This window comes from Monodelphis domestica, chromosome 1, assembly GCF_027887165.1.
Source record: "Monodelphis domestica isolate mMonDom1 chromosome 1, mMonDom1.pri, whole genome shotgun sequence".
Classification (NCBI taxonomy): Eukaryota; Metazoa; Chordata; class Mammalia; order Didelphimorphia; family Didelphidae; genus Monodelphis; species Monodelphis domestica.
In genome coordinates, this window is record NC_077227.1 from 188,142,087 (window position 1) to 188,159,387 (window position 17,301).

Below are 17,301 nucleotides of genomic sequence, written 5' to 3' on the forward strand. Positions count from 1 at the left end.
TGCAAGTTGTTGTTGTTTTTTTAATAGCCTTTAGTTCTTGACACTGACATAGGGGGGAAATTCTATTTTGATTTTTGTGGAAGTTTGATAGGTTCATATTTTTATTCACTTTAGAAATTATATTGTACTAAAGACCTTAAAGGTACTACAATATTATTTTAACATTTGTATTTATACCTGAATCCCTTTTTCCTAAATAAAAGTCCTCCTTCAAACATCTCTAAATCACCAAATACCATTAACAATTCAGTGGCATATTTTTATGTGCTTGTTATATGGGGATAAAAAACAAAGCTAAAAAAACTTTTACATTGGCTCACAAGAGTGGTGAAGGTAACAAAGGGAATTATAATTTCTAATTTTAATCATATACCATTGCAAAAAGAGTTAAGATAGAATCTTAACATTACAAAAAATCACCTCAAACACCCAATGAAGAATTGTCTGTATTAGCCAAGTTACTTCCTGTCATGCTAATATAAGCACTTAGTTTGAGGGTACTAGATTTGCAGTGTAACTTCAATGAGCAGTCTAGAGACACAATAGACTTGGAGTCCACATGGACCATAACATACTCTAGATAATATTAACTATTAAACATTTCCTAAACTGTTCTAAATCTCAGAAAATAAACATAATTTGGGAATTCATTTCAGGAATCAGGTTTCAAATACAAATCAAACATCTTAAAGAAATCAGTTTCAGAAGCAGGGAATGAATGCAAGGAAAAAAATTCTTACCATGTTGAATTGTTGCTGTAGTTTCTCATTAGCATAATTAATGCAAAATTGTTCAAAGCTATTTATCTCAAATGTTTCAAACCTGTAAAACAAAAACAACTTACTGTACAAAGAGACAAACATAAAAATAGTGCCCAATAGAAACAATCAGAAAAACTCTAAATCATCTGAAATTCTCTTTCCAAAGTAATGAAGTTGAATAATTTCTTGAAAAAGGATCCTAAGTCAACAATACTAACCATGAACCTAAAAGCCCTACCAACTGAAGAAGGATAACAAAAAAGAATTAACAAATTGCAGTGTCAGAAGAATGAGCTTTGGAAGTCTCATTCTGAAGTGGAAGATAATTATCATAACACTAATAAAGGCATAGAGTATATAGTGTTTGGAGTTTCTCCATGGCCAAATTACAAAATCACTATTACTCCAATGCTCTCTTGATACAAATGGAATAGGAACAAAAAAAATAACTTTCTAAAAAGCATAGTAAAAAGTGTAATATATTGAAGGCAAGAGTTAGAATACAACTGGATTTAAAATTCAATTCAACTCAACACAATATACACTTATTAAGTGACTACTATGTCCAATGTACTATGCTGGGTGCTATAGACAAAAAAGACAAAGCTAAGACTTAGAAATAGTTCCTAAAAAATTCATGCTATAGTAGGGAAATAAGGCATATACATAAATATAATACATTCAAATCTAACAGGAACATAGAAGAGATCCAAAGAAGAAAGGATGTTAGATTGAGGAGGAAAAGATCACTTCTAGATCCAGGAATCAGAAGAGGAATGGGACTATTCAGAGACTTCTCTGACTTCTTCATCAGGCCCACACATCAGGTAGTTTCCTTTATATCCTTTTGTATAGTACCATCCCCCATTAGAATGTGAACTCTTTGAGGATGGGGACTACTTTTTCCTTTTTTGGATTTGTATCCCAGGGTTTAGCACAATGCCAGACACATAGTAGCTTCTTAATAAAAGTTGATTGACTATTAAGGTGGCATTTTAGCTGGGTCTTACAGAAATTAGATAATTTAAACACAAAGAGAAGGCAGGAGATATTAATGATAATTTATCACATGAGGAAGTGAAGCAAAACCTTTTTATCAAAGTAAGTTAGAGTTGGATCCCAGTTTAATTTTAAGTAATGTAGGAAAATTACATTTCTATGACTAAGAAATTCTTTAATCCAAATGAGCAAACACCAGAATATCAAATAACATCTTGAATCTATTTGATAATTTCTTGTTAGTATTAAATTTTCAACTTTACAAATGAATTAATCTGTTGTAAGCATTGTGGAAGGCCACTAAAAATTAACCAACATCATATACTTACCCGTAGATATCCAATACTCCAATAAAAGAGTGTTGCTTTACAGCAGAATGGAGAGCTTGATTGACATGATCTACAATCCAGTTAAAGAGCTTAGCATAAATATGTTTGGCCAAGGCATCCCGAGCATTAGTGGCCTGCAACTTAGAAATTGGTTTGATGTAGGTCTCAGTTGCAGTAGCCAGCTTCCTATGGCAAAGCCAATGAGACATTTCTTCATATTCAACTCCCATAAGTTCACAGAAAATGCTAAGAGGTTCATGTTTTGGCTGCCAAAAGAGAATGGCTCATTTTGATATGTTGAATAATGAGAATTTTCAAGAAAAACATTCATAAAGGTTGAAAGTACAAAATGAAAAATTTCCTCACATTAAAAAATTCACTAGGATTATCAAATTATTTTATTTTCTATACCTCAAATTCATATAGTGCTATATATTTCCCAAAAGCATTTTACACAAATTACCTCATTTAATTCTTTAAAAATTATTTTTATTCCATATTTAAACACCAAATAAGATGAACACTTCCATATATACACAGAACAGAAAAAGATTCTATGATCCCATCTGATTCTTATAAGATCTTCATCAGGTTTATTATTAGACCTACTTCATAAATGAGGAAACCAAAGCATAAAGAACTGGTCAGTGACAGAGATCAAGGTCACAAAGCTGATTGACAGAGCTGGGCTACAGTCCAGGCCTCCTAACTCCTGGTTCAGTACTCTTATCACTGCACTATACCTCTCCATTCTTTCCCTTTTTTTCCTGATTAACCAAGTCATTTTAAACAGAAATATATTAAGCATTTATTAGCAAACAGTATTACTGAAATCATGGCACTATTTCCTAAAAATAAGCATCTTAAATGTACGTATATGAACACTACGTCATTTGAAAGTAGGTCAGTACATTCTATACTTATTCTCTCTGAATAGAGTCATCACTTCCTGAGCTAAAATTCCCAGTTTTGCTAGGTAGAAACAACTTATTTTAAATAGCATGGGAACATTTACATATATTAAGTAAAAACACACTTGGGGCCTAACAACTGTTTTTAACCATAAAACAAGAAATAGAAACTATCCTATCCAGAGTGATATGAAAAACTGAAATGGATTAGAATTAAATCCAAATGTACTCGTTTTATATTAACATCAGATTAATTAAATCCTAAGAAAATTTGCTAATATAAAGGAGAAAAGGAGTCAATAAATGAAGGACATTCTCTGATAGTATACCTTCAATATTGTTTCCTATTATGACCCTAGAAGATAAAGAAGAAGATAGGAAGAAAGCAGGAAATCATATTTTAAGAAAATTTTAAAGTAAAATATATCTAATAATGTTAACAATGACCATCAACAATAAATCAAAATTTTATCCATTATTTATTTAGTGTAGTGAAATGGATAATGAAGTCTATTTAGTATTGACAGGCCTTGACACAATTTGGACAGAGGTTTCTATAGAGATTAACTTTTGAAAATGGGTTTTCCTCTTTCTGTCATCTGTTTTCATTATGTCAATGTATGTTTTAGTGCCAGCAGAGTTAAATTCTTTAACTAAATCCTGAATCAGCATCATCAAAATCACAGTTCCCCTAAACCAGAAGACTAACATTCCCCAAAGAACTTTTAATGGATTAGAAAAATCCATCAATAAAGCAAACAAAGCATGAAAACACTAATGTATTAAGAAATAGAAACTCTGATAAGGATACCCAAGCTATCCAGATAAAGTTGTCTTGCTCAGTCTTTAAAGAATCTGGGATACACATAGTTGATTATGTTCCATTTTGGAGAGAACTTGTAAACAGGGGGCCCCAAAACACTTCTATCATTATAAAAGATATGTAATACAACCAAGCAACGGAGGTCACCAATCTCTGTCAAACTAGTTAAACTAACATGTATTGCTTAGATTTAGAAAAAAATTACAAACTGCCTTGGTAACTATGTAGTTGGGTTTTTTAAAAGCCCTTACTTTCTGGGGGCAGCTGGGTGGCTCAGTGGATTGAGAGCCAGGCCTAGAGACTTCCCAGCTGTGTGACCCTGGACAAGTCACTTAACCCCCATTGCCTAACCCTTACCACTCTTCTGTCTTGGAACCAATACATAGTATTGATTCCAAGATGGAAGGTGAGGGTTTAAAAAATAAAAATAAACACACAACCCTTACTTTCTGTCTTAGTATCAATTCTAAGACAGAAAAATGGCAAGGACTAGGCAATCAAGGTTAAATGACTTGCCCACGGTCACAAAGCTAGAAGTATCTGAGGCCAAATTTGAACCTAGGTCCTCCAGATTCTAGGTTTGATGCTCTATCCACTGTGCTACTAAGCTGGCCTGGTAACTTTTTAGTTTTAAGGCATACTTTAACCTGATTATGCACATTTCTTATAATTATTGAAATATGACAGGATTATGTTTCTTAAACATCAACTCAACTCTCTCAATCATTTTTCTCCTACAAGGGTCAGGAAGCTTCTACTTGACTTTTATAGTAGTTCCAATTACTGTCAAATTCACAAAGTTATCACTAAAAATAAAAGAAGGAAATTTAAGAAAGTAGAGAGGAATGAGGATGACAGTAATTCCTGGGGAAATCCTCTAACCCTATTGTATAATTGTTCTTCTCTCAGAACCATATTTCTTCCATATCTTAAGGTAATAGGAAGCACATTAATGCTTTAAGAAAGACATACAGTGATGTGATGTTTTCTAAATGACACTCTTTAGTTCAGTGGAAAGATAAATGGATTGATTTGGATAGTCAAATCTTGGCTTTGACACTTCCTAGGTGACCCATAGCAAATCCCTCTAGTTTTCAGTTTTCCTTTTCTATAAAATGAGGAGATTGAACTAGATGACCTCTCAGGACTCTTCCAACTCTAAATCCTTGATCCTTTAATACTGAAGGAAGACAAAAACATGAAAGTCAAAGACAGATAGAGATATCTACAAAAAAAAAAAAGATACAGTAACTCAGAGAAAAGGTCTCATAACATGAATAATTCCAGACTGTACATGAACATAAAGACATAAAAATAAAAAAAAAGAAACTTCCAAGAGGAAAATCCTTTAACTTCTCTACATATCAGGCTCTTTATCTTCAATAATAATGATAATAATAATAGCTAACATTTATCTAGTTTTTCCTCTGTGCCAGTCACTGTGCTAAGTGATTTACAAAATAAAGGTACTGGAAAAGATAGGTGGTATAGGAGATAAGAGTACTGGGCTTGGAATCAGGAAGACTCATCTTTTTTAGTTCAAATCTGGTCTCAGTCATTTACCTGCTCTGTGACCCTGGGTAAGACACTTAACTCTGTTTGCCGAGGGGGAGGGGGGGAAGTAAATACCAGACGGTGGGGTTCTTAACCTGAGACCCACTGAACTTTGCTTTTATAAAAAATATTTTGCTGGGGGCAGCTGGGTAGCTCAGTGGATTGAGAGCCAAGCCCAGAGATGAGAGGTCCTGGGTTCAAAGCTGAACTCTGTAAGGATGATATTAGAAAATAAGTATTGTTTTATTAGTTTAAGGATAAGAAGTAAAGTGGCTGTTTTGAGAAAAGAACTGGAGTTTGAAGCAGAGATGAGAGAGTGTGTTAATTTCAGATGTGACAGTTATATAACCATTTTTCTATGTCAATTACTCTCTCTCTGGCAGTTGGGAGTTTCTCTCTGGCAGTTGGCAGAGACACACCCTCAGAGACTCTCTCTCAGGGCTGGAGAAGGTAACATCTTTGCCTCTCTCTCTGTGTGAGGGAAAGATCTGAAGGAGCTCAGTGTTTTCCTTTCCCAATTTGGGAAACACTATTGACCATCTATTGTGGTTTTATAGGTTGTTTAACTCTGAGAAGACGAAAGAAAAACCTCATCTTTGGTTGGGATTTTGAGTCTGTTAAGACTCAGAGTCCTAACTGGATTCGTGTTGAGATTCAACCAGCCAGCTATTTTATAATTTGAAGGTGAAGTTAAGATTTATAAGGAGATATATATCCACATATATATATATATATATATATGGATAATAGCGATAGTTTTTATTTAGATAGTATAAATTTGTGTTAGTCAGATCAGGGAGGATTTGTGTAGACTGTGAAACACAGGAGAAGTGGTTCCTTGCAGAACCTGGGAGTTTATTTGAATGGATTTAGAATCCCTTAGAATTAGAAATCCTTTATGTATCCTTATATATTTCAATAAACATCTTATTTTCATAAGAAGAGTCTCTTTAGCATCCTTGCGCCTGGTCCTGAAGGTTCACATTTGAATTTCACTTTGTCACTGAGGATACTTTTGATTACATCTATCAAAAGTATCCAAACAGTTTTGAAACTATATTGGAACAGTTTTTCCATATAAATATTTTATTTTTATAACTCACAAATTTACAACTCAGATACTCCCTAGCTGTATGACCCTGAACAAGTCACTTGACCCCCCACTGCCTAGCCTTTACCACTCTTCTGTCTGGGAACCAATACACAATATTGATTTCAATATTGAAGGTAAGGATTTAAATACATACATACATACATATATATATATATATGTGTGTGTGTGTGTGTGTATATATACATATATATGCTTCATTGCCATTGGTTTCCTCTGCCTTTTGTATTTTATCTTGTGAATTTTTAAAGAATCATTTGAAAAAAAGGTCTGTAGGCTTTACCCCAAGGGTCCATGACACACAAAAGGTTACAAACCCCATGGTAGACAGTCTCTAAGGTTCTATGATCTTTTGTGAGCATTCTACAAAGAAGGTCACAAGTAACTTAAATTTCTAATGTATTTTCAAAACTATAGGCATAAATTGAGATATTATCTTTTGCTAATGGTACTTAGATCAATGGTACTCTGTCCCATCAACGAAAAGAAATTAAGTTAAAGGGCAATCCACTGGTAGGCTGAAGGTTTCCTACCATTATTCTAATGATTAAAAGGTTTTCATAAAGTCACAAAATAAGTTAAGGAAGCACAAGATATTTCTAGGTTAGTATTCAACTCACTGTATAGAACTGTTTATCTGAAATATTCTTAAAGAGATATTAAGTATGTTTGTTTTCATTAAAAAACCAAAGCAAACAAAAAACATTATTAATCCTAAAATACAATCACAATCACTTTAAACATGTGTGACAGAGGCCTCTGTTACACATATTTTAGACTTACAGGTACTGAGCAGCTATCTGAGTCCCGGGAAGTAAACCCAACATTGCCTAGGTGAAGGATGCCAGCAAGTATTCGGAAAATTCCCATCTGATAGGACTCATTAATTCCTAAAATAATATTAGAACGTTATAATAAATAAGTAGCAAATTTCACAAAAGGGACTTTAGGCACTAAGCCAAATACTGATTATTCATACAAATTACATATATCACTCGTTAATAAATGGTACATCAGACTTTCATTGTTGATGTTATCCTACACTGATCATAAACCTTTTGCTGACTTTAGCACCATCTCTGTTTATTATTACTCAGACTGTAGCCTGAAACCCAACAGGTACCAATTTATTTAAGCTCCTAAGAATGGTATAAATCATAGAGTACAAGATTAGAGAATGAGTGAAGTTAAATGGTCAAGATAATGTTGTTTAACAAACTGACAAATGATGCTGTCCATTCCTAATGTGAGGGAGAACATAAAGGAGTTATGGAAGTAAGAAAGCTGAAGACAGCTTTTCAGCTTTTTAAAAATCTAATCTCATGTTGTGGCTTCATTATCTTTCAAAAAGTGCCATGACTTTCCAGAAATTAGGCATAACTATGTGTAAATGAAAATATTTAAAAGCATTGTAGTTAAACCAAGTATTTTAAATTAAATAATCTATTTCTCCTTCAGAATCCTCTAAGGCTAATTAAGAATTAAATCTAATGTAAGTAGTTTTTCTATCTTTTAGATGTTATAAATATTTTCATATTTTCTTTGTTCTCCCCTAGTTTTACATTAATTATTTAAAATTCACTATCTATTAATCTTCAGTAGAATTCTTCTACTCTTCACTTGGAAAGTAAATTAAATTGGGGTTACTTTTTTGGATACTATAGTACTTATAAGCTAATTGTATTCTAATGCACTAAAATAATTAGTTCATCTTAAAAGCTATGCATTTTTTAAAACTAGAGTATACATTGTTAACCTGAGACCCAATATTTTCAAACAACAACACAGACAAACGCTATTTTTGCTGTTTCAGAAAGACTAGGAGAAAAAGACTGGATAGTGTAGTACCCTGTCAGGATAGGAGCTATGTAACAATTGTTAGCCCCTTCTTCAAAACATGTCAGAAATTAAACCTGAGACTTCGTTTGATTTAGATTGTATTTACTTGAATTTTTACAAATCCTGAACAAGCTGTAGTAAGGGAAAAAAAAGTTGTTTTATAAGCAATTATGACTTCCAATGGTATTCACCAGCTGACCTAAACCAAGCTAACATTCTCAATGAGATCTACATGAATCATGTAATGCATATATAAATAGAATTACCTAGTAAAGTACAGGCCTGCCTTGTATGCATCATTTCCTTAGCATCATCGATCCCTTCAATTATGGGGCTGCCTCCTTGCTTTGTGTAGTGGAAGAAATCAGCATTGCCTGAAATTGAGGGAGGAAAGAATTTTTCATTTTGTAAGTGCTTAGAAAAATGTTTCTTAAATAATTGCATCCCCACAATTCTCTATCTATACTCCCAAAAATGAGTGTTGGGAAGAAAATTTTCTATCAAAAACAGTTCCTTTGCATCAGCAATGTAATTAATTACTAATTCTTCTTCCTGATTTCTCTATTTTCCCAGGCTCAAAACTCTGAGACACCTTTGACTCTTCTCTCTTCTTTAGCCCCCAAACCAATCCATCACTTCTGAATTTCTTCCTTCTTTTCCATTTCCAGTAGCACCACCCCAGGTCAGGCTCTTATCTTTCCACATCTATATAAGTATGCAATAACCTGAGTAGTATACCACTACTTTTACCCTGTGTTCACTGGTACCCTGCCTTCAGTGATTCCCAATTACTATTTCTCTGCAGGCTTCCATGACGACTCATCTCTACAGGATTTTCCCTACCATGCCAGAGAAACCTAGAAGCTCATTCCACAGCTACACTATCTCTCACATTGGAATTACCCCCACCCCTGCTGCCTTTCCTTTGATTGGCTGATTCTTTCCAGAACTTCCATTTAAAGAGGAAGCCCAGCTCCAACCTGTCTTCATTCCTCCAAGGCTGTGCTGTTGATTCATCTCCACAGGACTTTCTCTACCAAGTCCTGGGTATCTTCAATTCCCTCTCATTCCCCCTTGTTCACAATGAGGTCTTTCTTCATTATAATTTAAGTTCTTTGAGAGCAGGGACAGTCTTCCCTTCTGCTTGCATTTGTATTCTCAGCCATTAGCACAGTAGTAAACCACACTTAGCTACAGTTTGGCACATAATAAATGCTTATTAACTTGACTTATGGCCATTTTTTGTAAGAAAGAAGCTAATATAATTTAATATAAAGTATTAGAGTTATTTTATAGGTGTCATATCCTCCTACATGGCTCCAAGTCTCATGAGGGGATTGCATCTTTCCGTTAGCACTTTGCACATAGTGGGCAATTAATATACTATTTGCCGAATTAAGTTCCTTTCCCTGCAGCCTCATACTTATGCAATGAAGGGACATGAGAAATAAAAGCAAAGCCTCTAAGTAAAGCAGAGGGCAGAGGTTAGATTCTCTCCCCACAGATATCCTGAAAACTACAGTACATAAGAGTCTGGGAGTGCCAATCACCTTAGAGAGATATCAGGTAAAGCTTCAAAAACTGTCAGTAGAGCCCAGTGTACTAATTAGGGATGTCTAATCTATAGGATCAAGTATAATTCCAGGCCTTTTATAATCTGGTGCTAATATACTTTCCAGGTTTGCCTCTCACTTACCTGGCAAACTAGTTTACTCCTATATTTTGTGTGTTTTGGCTGCACCTCGCCCTGCCACTTCTTCTCTACTAATTTAAATCCTACCTGTCTTCTAAGATTTAACTCTGATCCCACCTGTTCCAGAGACTGCCCTGGGATTAGTCCAAGGGTAAAGTGATCACATCCTCATAAAGTATCTCTCTGTGCCATCCATTTGGCCACTACTTATATGAAATCCCCTCAAGCGAGAGACATCTTGATGGGTCTGCTAAATTTTTTTGTTGCCCCTTGCCCAATCCCTGGCATAAGAACCAAAAAGTTTCTCACCAAATATTTATGAAATTGATTTTTATCTTACAAATCAGGATCCAAGAAAAATATAAATACAAGTAAAGTAATATCAATGCTGTGTTTTTTTAAAAAAAGTAAAAACCTAATCAACAAGTTGAATAATTCTAACTAGCTATGAAATCTCCACTAACATTTAACTACATATTATCTACAGGATCAAATATATAGTCCTCTGGCTTGTGAAGCTATCTCTAACTTGTCTCTCATTTCTAATCTTTTCATACCTCATATCCCCTTTCTTCTCACATACTTGACAATCCAGTGAAACTAGCTACCTTACTGTTCCTCATATAGTACACTCTGTCTCCCAGTTCAGAGCATTGTTACTGGCTATCCCCTGTGCTTGAACTTCTCTCCCTCCTCATCTCCTCACTTTCTTCATGTCTCAGCTAAAGTTCCTTCTTCTATTAGAAACCTTTCCTTCTCCCCCTTGATTTTAGTGTCTTCCCTCTCATCACTATCTCCAATTTATCCTGCATATATCTTGTTTGTAGATATTTGTTTGCCTCTTGTCTTCCCTATTAAACTTTGAGCTCCCTGAGAACAGGAACTGACTGTCTTTTTGCTTTCTTTGGGATGCTTAGCATAGTACCTTGTGTTGAATAAATGGTAACTGACTGACTACTCACATCTCTGAATTGTTTTTAAGCCCAAAATGTAAATAGTGGAAAAAATTCCAATGAATTTCTAGTACAAGTTTGCAAATTATTTTGATAGTGTAAAAAGAGTCACTCCAAATCCTGACAGTTCCTGATATTCTCTCACCCTTGCCACCCATATATATAAAAGCCTGCTTTATAATACTTCTCCTAGTTCAGACTACTCTATGCTCTACCCATTTTATCTTGACCTCCTCCTAAGTCTATATGTCCTTCAAGAAGAGAATAACAGCTGAATGACCATTTGCCAGGCACGTCACAAGAAGAATTCTTCTTCAATTATTTATTACACTAGATGGCCCCTGAGGCTTCTTCTGACTCTGAAGTTCTACAATTTTAGTTCATTCTGTGTTTCTCTGACTCTAAGGAACTAACCCATTTTATCCTTACCTCTGCCTAAGTCTAGTGAGTTCTATATGTTTATTATGTATCTTTTCTCTGAAGGCCTCTACTGAGAAAGAAGTCACTACCACTACTTATCAAGGAAGCCCATTCTATTTTGCTATAGTTCTCAACCATCAAGTTTAAATCTTCCTCTTTGCAACTTGTACCCTTATTTCTACTTCTAAGTCTGGAACCATGCAGAATAATTTTTCTTTCCCATGACAATTCTTCAACCGTATGGACATTATATATCTCTTAATGTAACTTAAGGTTCTGTTGGTTTTCTTGGCTATCACACTTGCCTATATCACCCTCACAGTGGGTCTATAGTCCACTAAAACTCCAAGATCAGTTTTGGAAGAAGTGTCTAGTCACACTTCTCTCATGCCAACTTCTTATACCTGTGAAATGGACTTTTTGAACCCAAATGTAGGATTTTACATTGATCCCAATTTAACTTATTAGACTTAGCCCAACACTTTCGCCTTTTAAAATCATTTAGATCCTGCCTCTAAACCACTGTATTAACTAAGCCTTCCAGTTATGGCACCTGATGACTTTATAAGCATACCTCTAAATTATTGATAATAATGTTAGCCAGCACACGACCAAACCCAGATTCTTGAGGATTTTCACTAAAGATTTTCCAAGGTGACATCAAATCACTAATGATTATTATGGGGTCCAAAGAGCTCCTGAATCTACCACCTAACTGTACCACTGTCAAGGCACATCTTTCCATGAGAATAACATGAGAAATTTACCAAATACTTTTTTTTAAAGCTAGGCAAATTGTATCTATAGCACTCCTCTGTCATAAAAAGGAGACAATGTCAATTTACCATGAGTTTTCTTTTTTATTGTGTCCTTTAACTTTTTTTCATTTTGAGCTCTAAATTCTCTCCCTCCTGCCCCTCACTTACTAATTGCAAGAATAAGCAATTGATATCAACTGTATATGTGAAGTCATGTAAAACATATTTCCATATTAGCTATGTTGCAAAAAAATGAAAGAGCAAGAAATACCCAAAAAATGAAAAAAAAGTATGTTTTGATCTGTTCTCAGAGTTCATTATTCCTCTCTCTACAAGTAGATAGTATTTTTCATTATAAGTTCTTTGGAACTGTCTTGGATAGTTATGATCAGAGTAGCTAAGCATCACATATTCTTAATGAAGTCATGCAGTTTCTTTTTCTATTTTTTTAAAATTTTATTTAATTAATAAATTTAGAACATTTTTCCTTGGTTGAAAGAATCGTATTCTTTCCTTCCTTCCCCTCCCCTCACCCCTTCTCCGTAGCTGACACGCAATTCCACTAGGTTTTACATGTGTCCTTGATCAAAACCTATTTCCATGTTGTTGATGTTTGCACTAGGAGGATCATATCCCTATCAAGCAGTAATCATGTGATCAAGAAGTTGTTTTTCTTCTGTGTTTCTACTCCCACAGTTTTTCCTCTGAATGTGAATAGTGTTCCTTCTCATAAATCCCTCTGAGTTGTTCTGGATCACTGCATTGCCACTAATGGAGAAGTCCATCACATTCAACTGTACCACAGTGTATCAGTCTCTCTGTATAATGTTCTCTGTTTCCTTTTCTAAATGTTTACTAAACATCCTTTTAATAAACATTTAAAGAATTTCCCAGGAATCAGAATTAAGTTTATTAGCTTATATTTGCCAGACACTACACTCTGCCATTTTCTAAAAATTGGAACAACACTTGCTCTTTTCCAAACCTGTGGTAACTAGACCTTTCAAAGATCATTAAAGGGGACTCAGCAATCACACCTGCCAGTCCTTATAGAACCTTAAATAATATAACTAGAATATGGCAAAAATGGAACTAGAACTGAATATCTCAGTCTCTAGGTGGATCCTAAGGGATCTATTTTTTTCTCATGGGCTTGAGTCCTTCACCAAACCCTGCTAATTATTTTTCCCTGACACCTCTTAGATCAGCCCTTTCTTTCCATTTCTACAGCTATTACCCTAGTACAGTTCCTTTCTTTTCATCTCCTACCTAGAATTTTACAATAGTTTCCTAATTGGTTTCCATGCCTTTATTTTCTCTTCACTTTAATCTGTCTCATAAGATGGTGCTAGGATAATTTTCTTCAAGTACTGCTTCAAAAATGCATTTCTTCTAGTCCAAAAAAACTTTGTTTCTTCCCAATAGCCTGTTGCCTATATAGCTTCCTGTTTGAAAAGTCAATTAATTATCACAGATAAAAATGAAAAATAATATCAAAAGCCAAATGTCATTTTCATACCTAATCGTAGCATTTTAAATTCAGGTAACTTTGCTGAGGCACACAGCTGGTAGAAAATATGATAGTTTCTCTCCTCTTCTGCCTTTGAAAAAAGAAAAGATCTTTCAATTACAATAATCAAACTCATAAAAAAGAATGATGAAGTGTTTTTTCATTTCATAATTTGGTAAAATGAACATAGTCCCATTTCCTAACCTCTAAATACATTTGCATCATAAAATTTCAATCTCTCCATTTTGAATTGAAGTATCATTGCCCTTCATGTACAAATGTCATATTTTGACTGTGGTATTTTGTTTGTACTGACTGAAGAAAAGCTCAATACATGATCAGCAATTTTAAAAAAAAGTAAAGACTATGTTTTAGCTTAATGCCACAGTTATTTATAGATTCAAGATTAATGTTTAACAGCATGGACTTCAATAAATGACAAGGTGAAGGGGCAGATAAAAGTTTAGCTAAGACATGATTTCTGCCCTCGTAGAGTTTTACAGTATGACAATTCACAAACATAAACTGTGTTAGTTATAAAACTCCTCTTGTCTTTTGAAGGAAATGTTCACTACCAACTGAGAAAAGATGAAAGAACTTAGGACTGAAGAGAGTTTTATGGAAGAACTGGCATTTGACTAAACCTAAAAGGACAGATTGGAATTCAACAGACAAAAAAAAATAGAAAAGAAGGCATTCAAAGCATAAGGAACAATTTGATCAAAAACAGAGAGGCTAAACATCATGCAGTACAATTGGGGTACTAACCAACTAGAATAGCTTTGGCTGAAGCATGGCAAGAATGGAGGATAATAATATGAGATAATGCTGAAAAAGCACAGTAGTACCCCCTGATGAAGGCCTTGGAAAACCAGGCAAAGTCTGAACACCATTTAGAATGCTATAGGAAGATACTGAAGATGTCTGAGCAAAAGAACGGCAAGAAAAAGATGAAACATTATTGAAGGAGACTAAGAAATGGTGGTTGGAGAAGTATAAGAAGAAAACAGATTATGAGGTGTTTCTAAAGTAAAAAAAAATGAAATATCCAAGAGCATTGAGTGGTCAACTATGCCAAAAGCAATAGAGTTTGAGGACTGAAAAAGCTAACTAGATTTGGGGCCATTAATTATTTTTGAGGAGTAGTTTCAATGGAGTAGTGGGGACAAAAAACAAATTGTAAGAAATTAAGAAGATAGTGGATAAAGAGGAAGTAGAAACATTAGGTAAAGACACTTTTTCCCCTAAGAGGTTTAGCAGTAAAGATGAGAAGAGAGATGGGATAGTAGGTTATATAGAACAGAAGGGTCAAGAGAAGACTTTTTAAAGGATAAGAGAAACAATAATAAGGGGCAAAGGAAAAATCAAGGATATATGAGAGAGATAGCATGAGTGATGGAGAAAAGGCCTGGAGAAAGAAAGAAATAAGATCAAAGGTACATGAATTAACCATAAGGATGAATAAGGCTATCTCTTCTATTATCAAAGAGAAGGAATTAGTGATAATATTCAGAAGTTTTGAAGAACAGTGAAAGAAGGTTAAGCAAATTTCTGTTCCTAAGTGTCATTTTCTCAGGAAAGTAAGACACCAGACCATCTACTTTAAGTGTGTGGGGAGTGTGGAGGGGAAAGGAATTGAGAAGGAGAAAAAATTTGCAAAATATGCTTTAGAATTCATTAATAATGAAATAAACTGGGGATAGCTGGGGATAGTGGATTGAGAGCCAGGCCTAGAGATGGGGGGTCCTAGGTTCAAATCTGGCCTCAGACACTTCCCAGTATTGGTTCCAAGATGGAAGGTAAGGGTTTAAACTTAAATAAGTACATTAATTAATTAATTAATTAATAAGAATGAACTAAGCTTAGGTCAACATCTAATGCCATATTCTAGAATACATTCTAAATGGATACTAGAAATTAATATTAAAGAAACATAATAAAACAATGGAGGGAGGCAGATTATATCCCTCTCATAGTTATTGGTAGGACATGTATTCTTTGTTTTCTATTTTATTTTTTTCTTAATTACATGTAAAAACCATTTTAAACGTTTTAAAAACTTTTGAGTCCTAAATTCTCTCAGTCCCTCCTTTGGTTCCCTCCCTTCCTCACTTGAATAGGACATGTATTTTTTTTTAAACTGTCACCTTCCATCTTAGCTTCAGTATTGTGTATTGGTTCCAAGACAGAAAAACAGTAAAGCCTAAGCAATAGGGGTTAATGACTTTCCTGGAGTTGCACAGGTAGGAAATGTTTGAGGTCAGATTTTAATTCAGGACCTCCTGCCTCTAGCCCTGGCTGTCAATACACTGAGCCACCTATGTGACCTTAGAATGGATATTCTTAACCACATGAGAGAGAGAGGGGTAATTATAAATGATAAAATAGATAAATGATAACAAGAAACTGTAAAGCTCCTGCACAGACACATTTAATTCACAGAGGATAAGAATTCTTGGATAATGATACAAAATAATTCCAAAGGACTATGATAAGAAATGCTATCCACTTCTAGTAAAAAAAAAAACCGATGAGAGTCTGACTACGATTCAAAGATACTTTTAAAAACTTTCTTTATTTTTCTTGGGCCAGGGGAAGGGGAGAGTTTTCTTTCACAACATGGCTAATATGGAAATGTTTTGAATGATTGTACATGTACAATCTATATTAAATGGTTTGCCTTCTCAAAGAAGGGAAAGAGAAAGGGTTAATTTGGAACTCAAAATCTTTTAAAAAATGAATCAATTGTCTTTACATGTACTTGGGGGGAATATATTAATTTTTTTAAATGAATGTTCCAAATCACTAATATTGAGATTCAAATGAACAAAACCCTAAGTTTTCACTTTACACTCTGAAAATTTGCAAAAATGCAAAAAATGGCAGGACTATTAGAAAGGTGGAATGATAGAAGGAAAGAATTTGTGAAAATATAAGCACATTAATACATTGTTGATAGAGTTAAGATGGTAAAATCAATTTGGAAAATAAATTAGAATTCTGCAAGTAAATTGATTTAGATATCATAATCCTTTAAACAAAAAATTTCACCACTGGCCTTATGCTCCAAGGAAGCTATTGGTAAGAAAAAAGTCCTCATATACTACAAAATATTTATAGCAGCACTTTTTGTAATAGTTAAGAATGAAGAGATATGAGAAGCCACCCCCAACTCACCCCTTCATGGAGTTGAGGATACATGTGTTTAACACTATACATGTTTTCAAACTTTTACAGTGTATTGATCAGTTGTGCTAATTTTTCTTTTCCTCTTTAAAAATTACTATTTGTTACATGGGATGGTTCTCCTGTCCAATAGCTATTGCCTAGCTTTTTTGTCTTGAAACTAATATATAGTATTGATTCTAAGACAGAAATTAAGGGTTAAAAAAAAAAGAATACAAGTCCCATTCCATGAGGAGGGGAGAGTAAGGAAGGAGAGAGATAGAATGAATTTGGAACTCAAAAGTTAAAGATGGTTTTTATGTGTAATTGGGGAAAAAAGATCAAACAAAAAACAAAGAACACCTATCCTACCTATAACAATGAGAGGGGATATAATCTGCCTCACTCCATTAATTTTTTTCATAGTATGTTCTTTAATATTAAATTCACATATCCATGTTACATGGGAAGGGGA

General features: G+C 34.3%; 1 protein-coding gene across 4 annotated transcripts in view; it reads right to left on the reverse strand.

The window, feature by feature from the left end:
- Positions 1 to 17,301, reverse strand: part of MYO5A (myosin VA) — a 212,615-nt gene that overhangs the window by 105,220 nt on the left and 90,094 nt on the right. For all 4 annotated transcript variants that reach the window (XM_056810210.1, XM_056810209.1, XM_016427868.2 and 1 more), the window contains exons 7-11: positions 13,671 to 13,752; positions 8,594 to 8,701; positions 7,272 to 7,378; positions 2,090 to 2,355; positions 741 to 822 (exon numbers count right to left, since the gene is read on the reverse strand). In XM_056810210.1, coding sequence (XP_056666188.1) covers positions 741 to 822; positions 2,090 to 2,355; positions 7,272 to 7,378; positions 8,594 to 8,701; positions 13,671 to 13,752 — 645 coding nt within the window. The remainder of the gene's footprint in view (positions 1 to 740; positions 823 to 2,089; positions 2,356 to 7,271; positions 7,379 to 8,593; positions 8,702 to 13,670; positions 13,753 to 17,301) is intronic.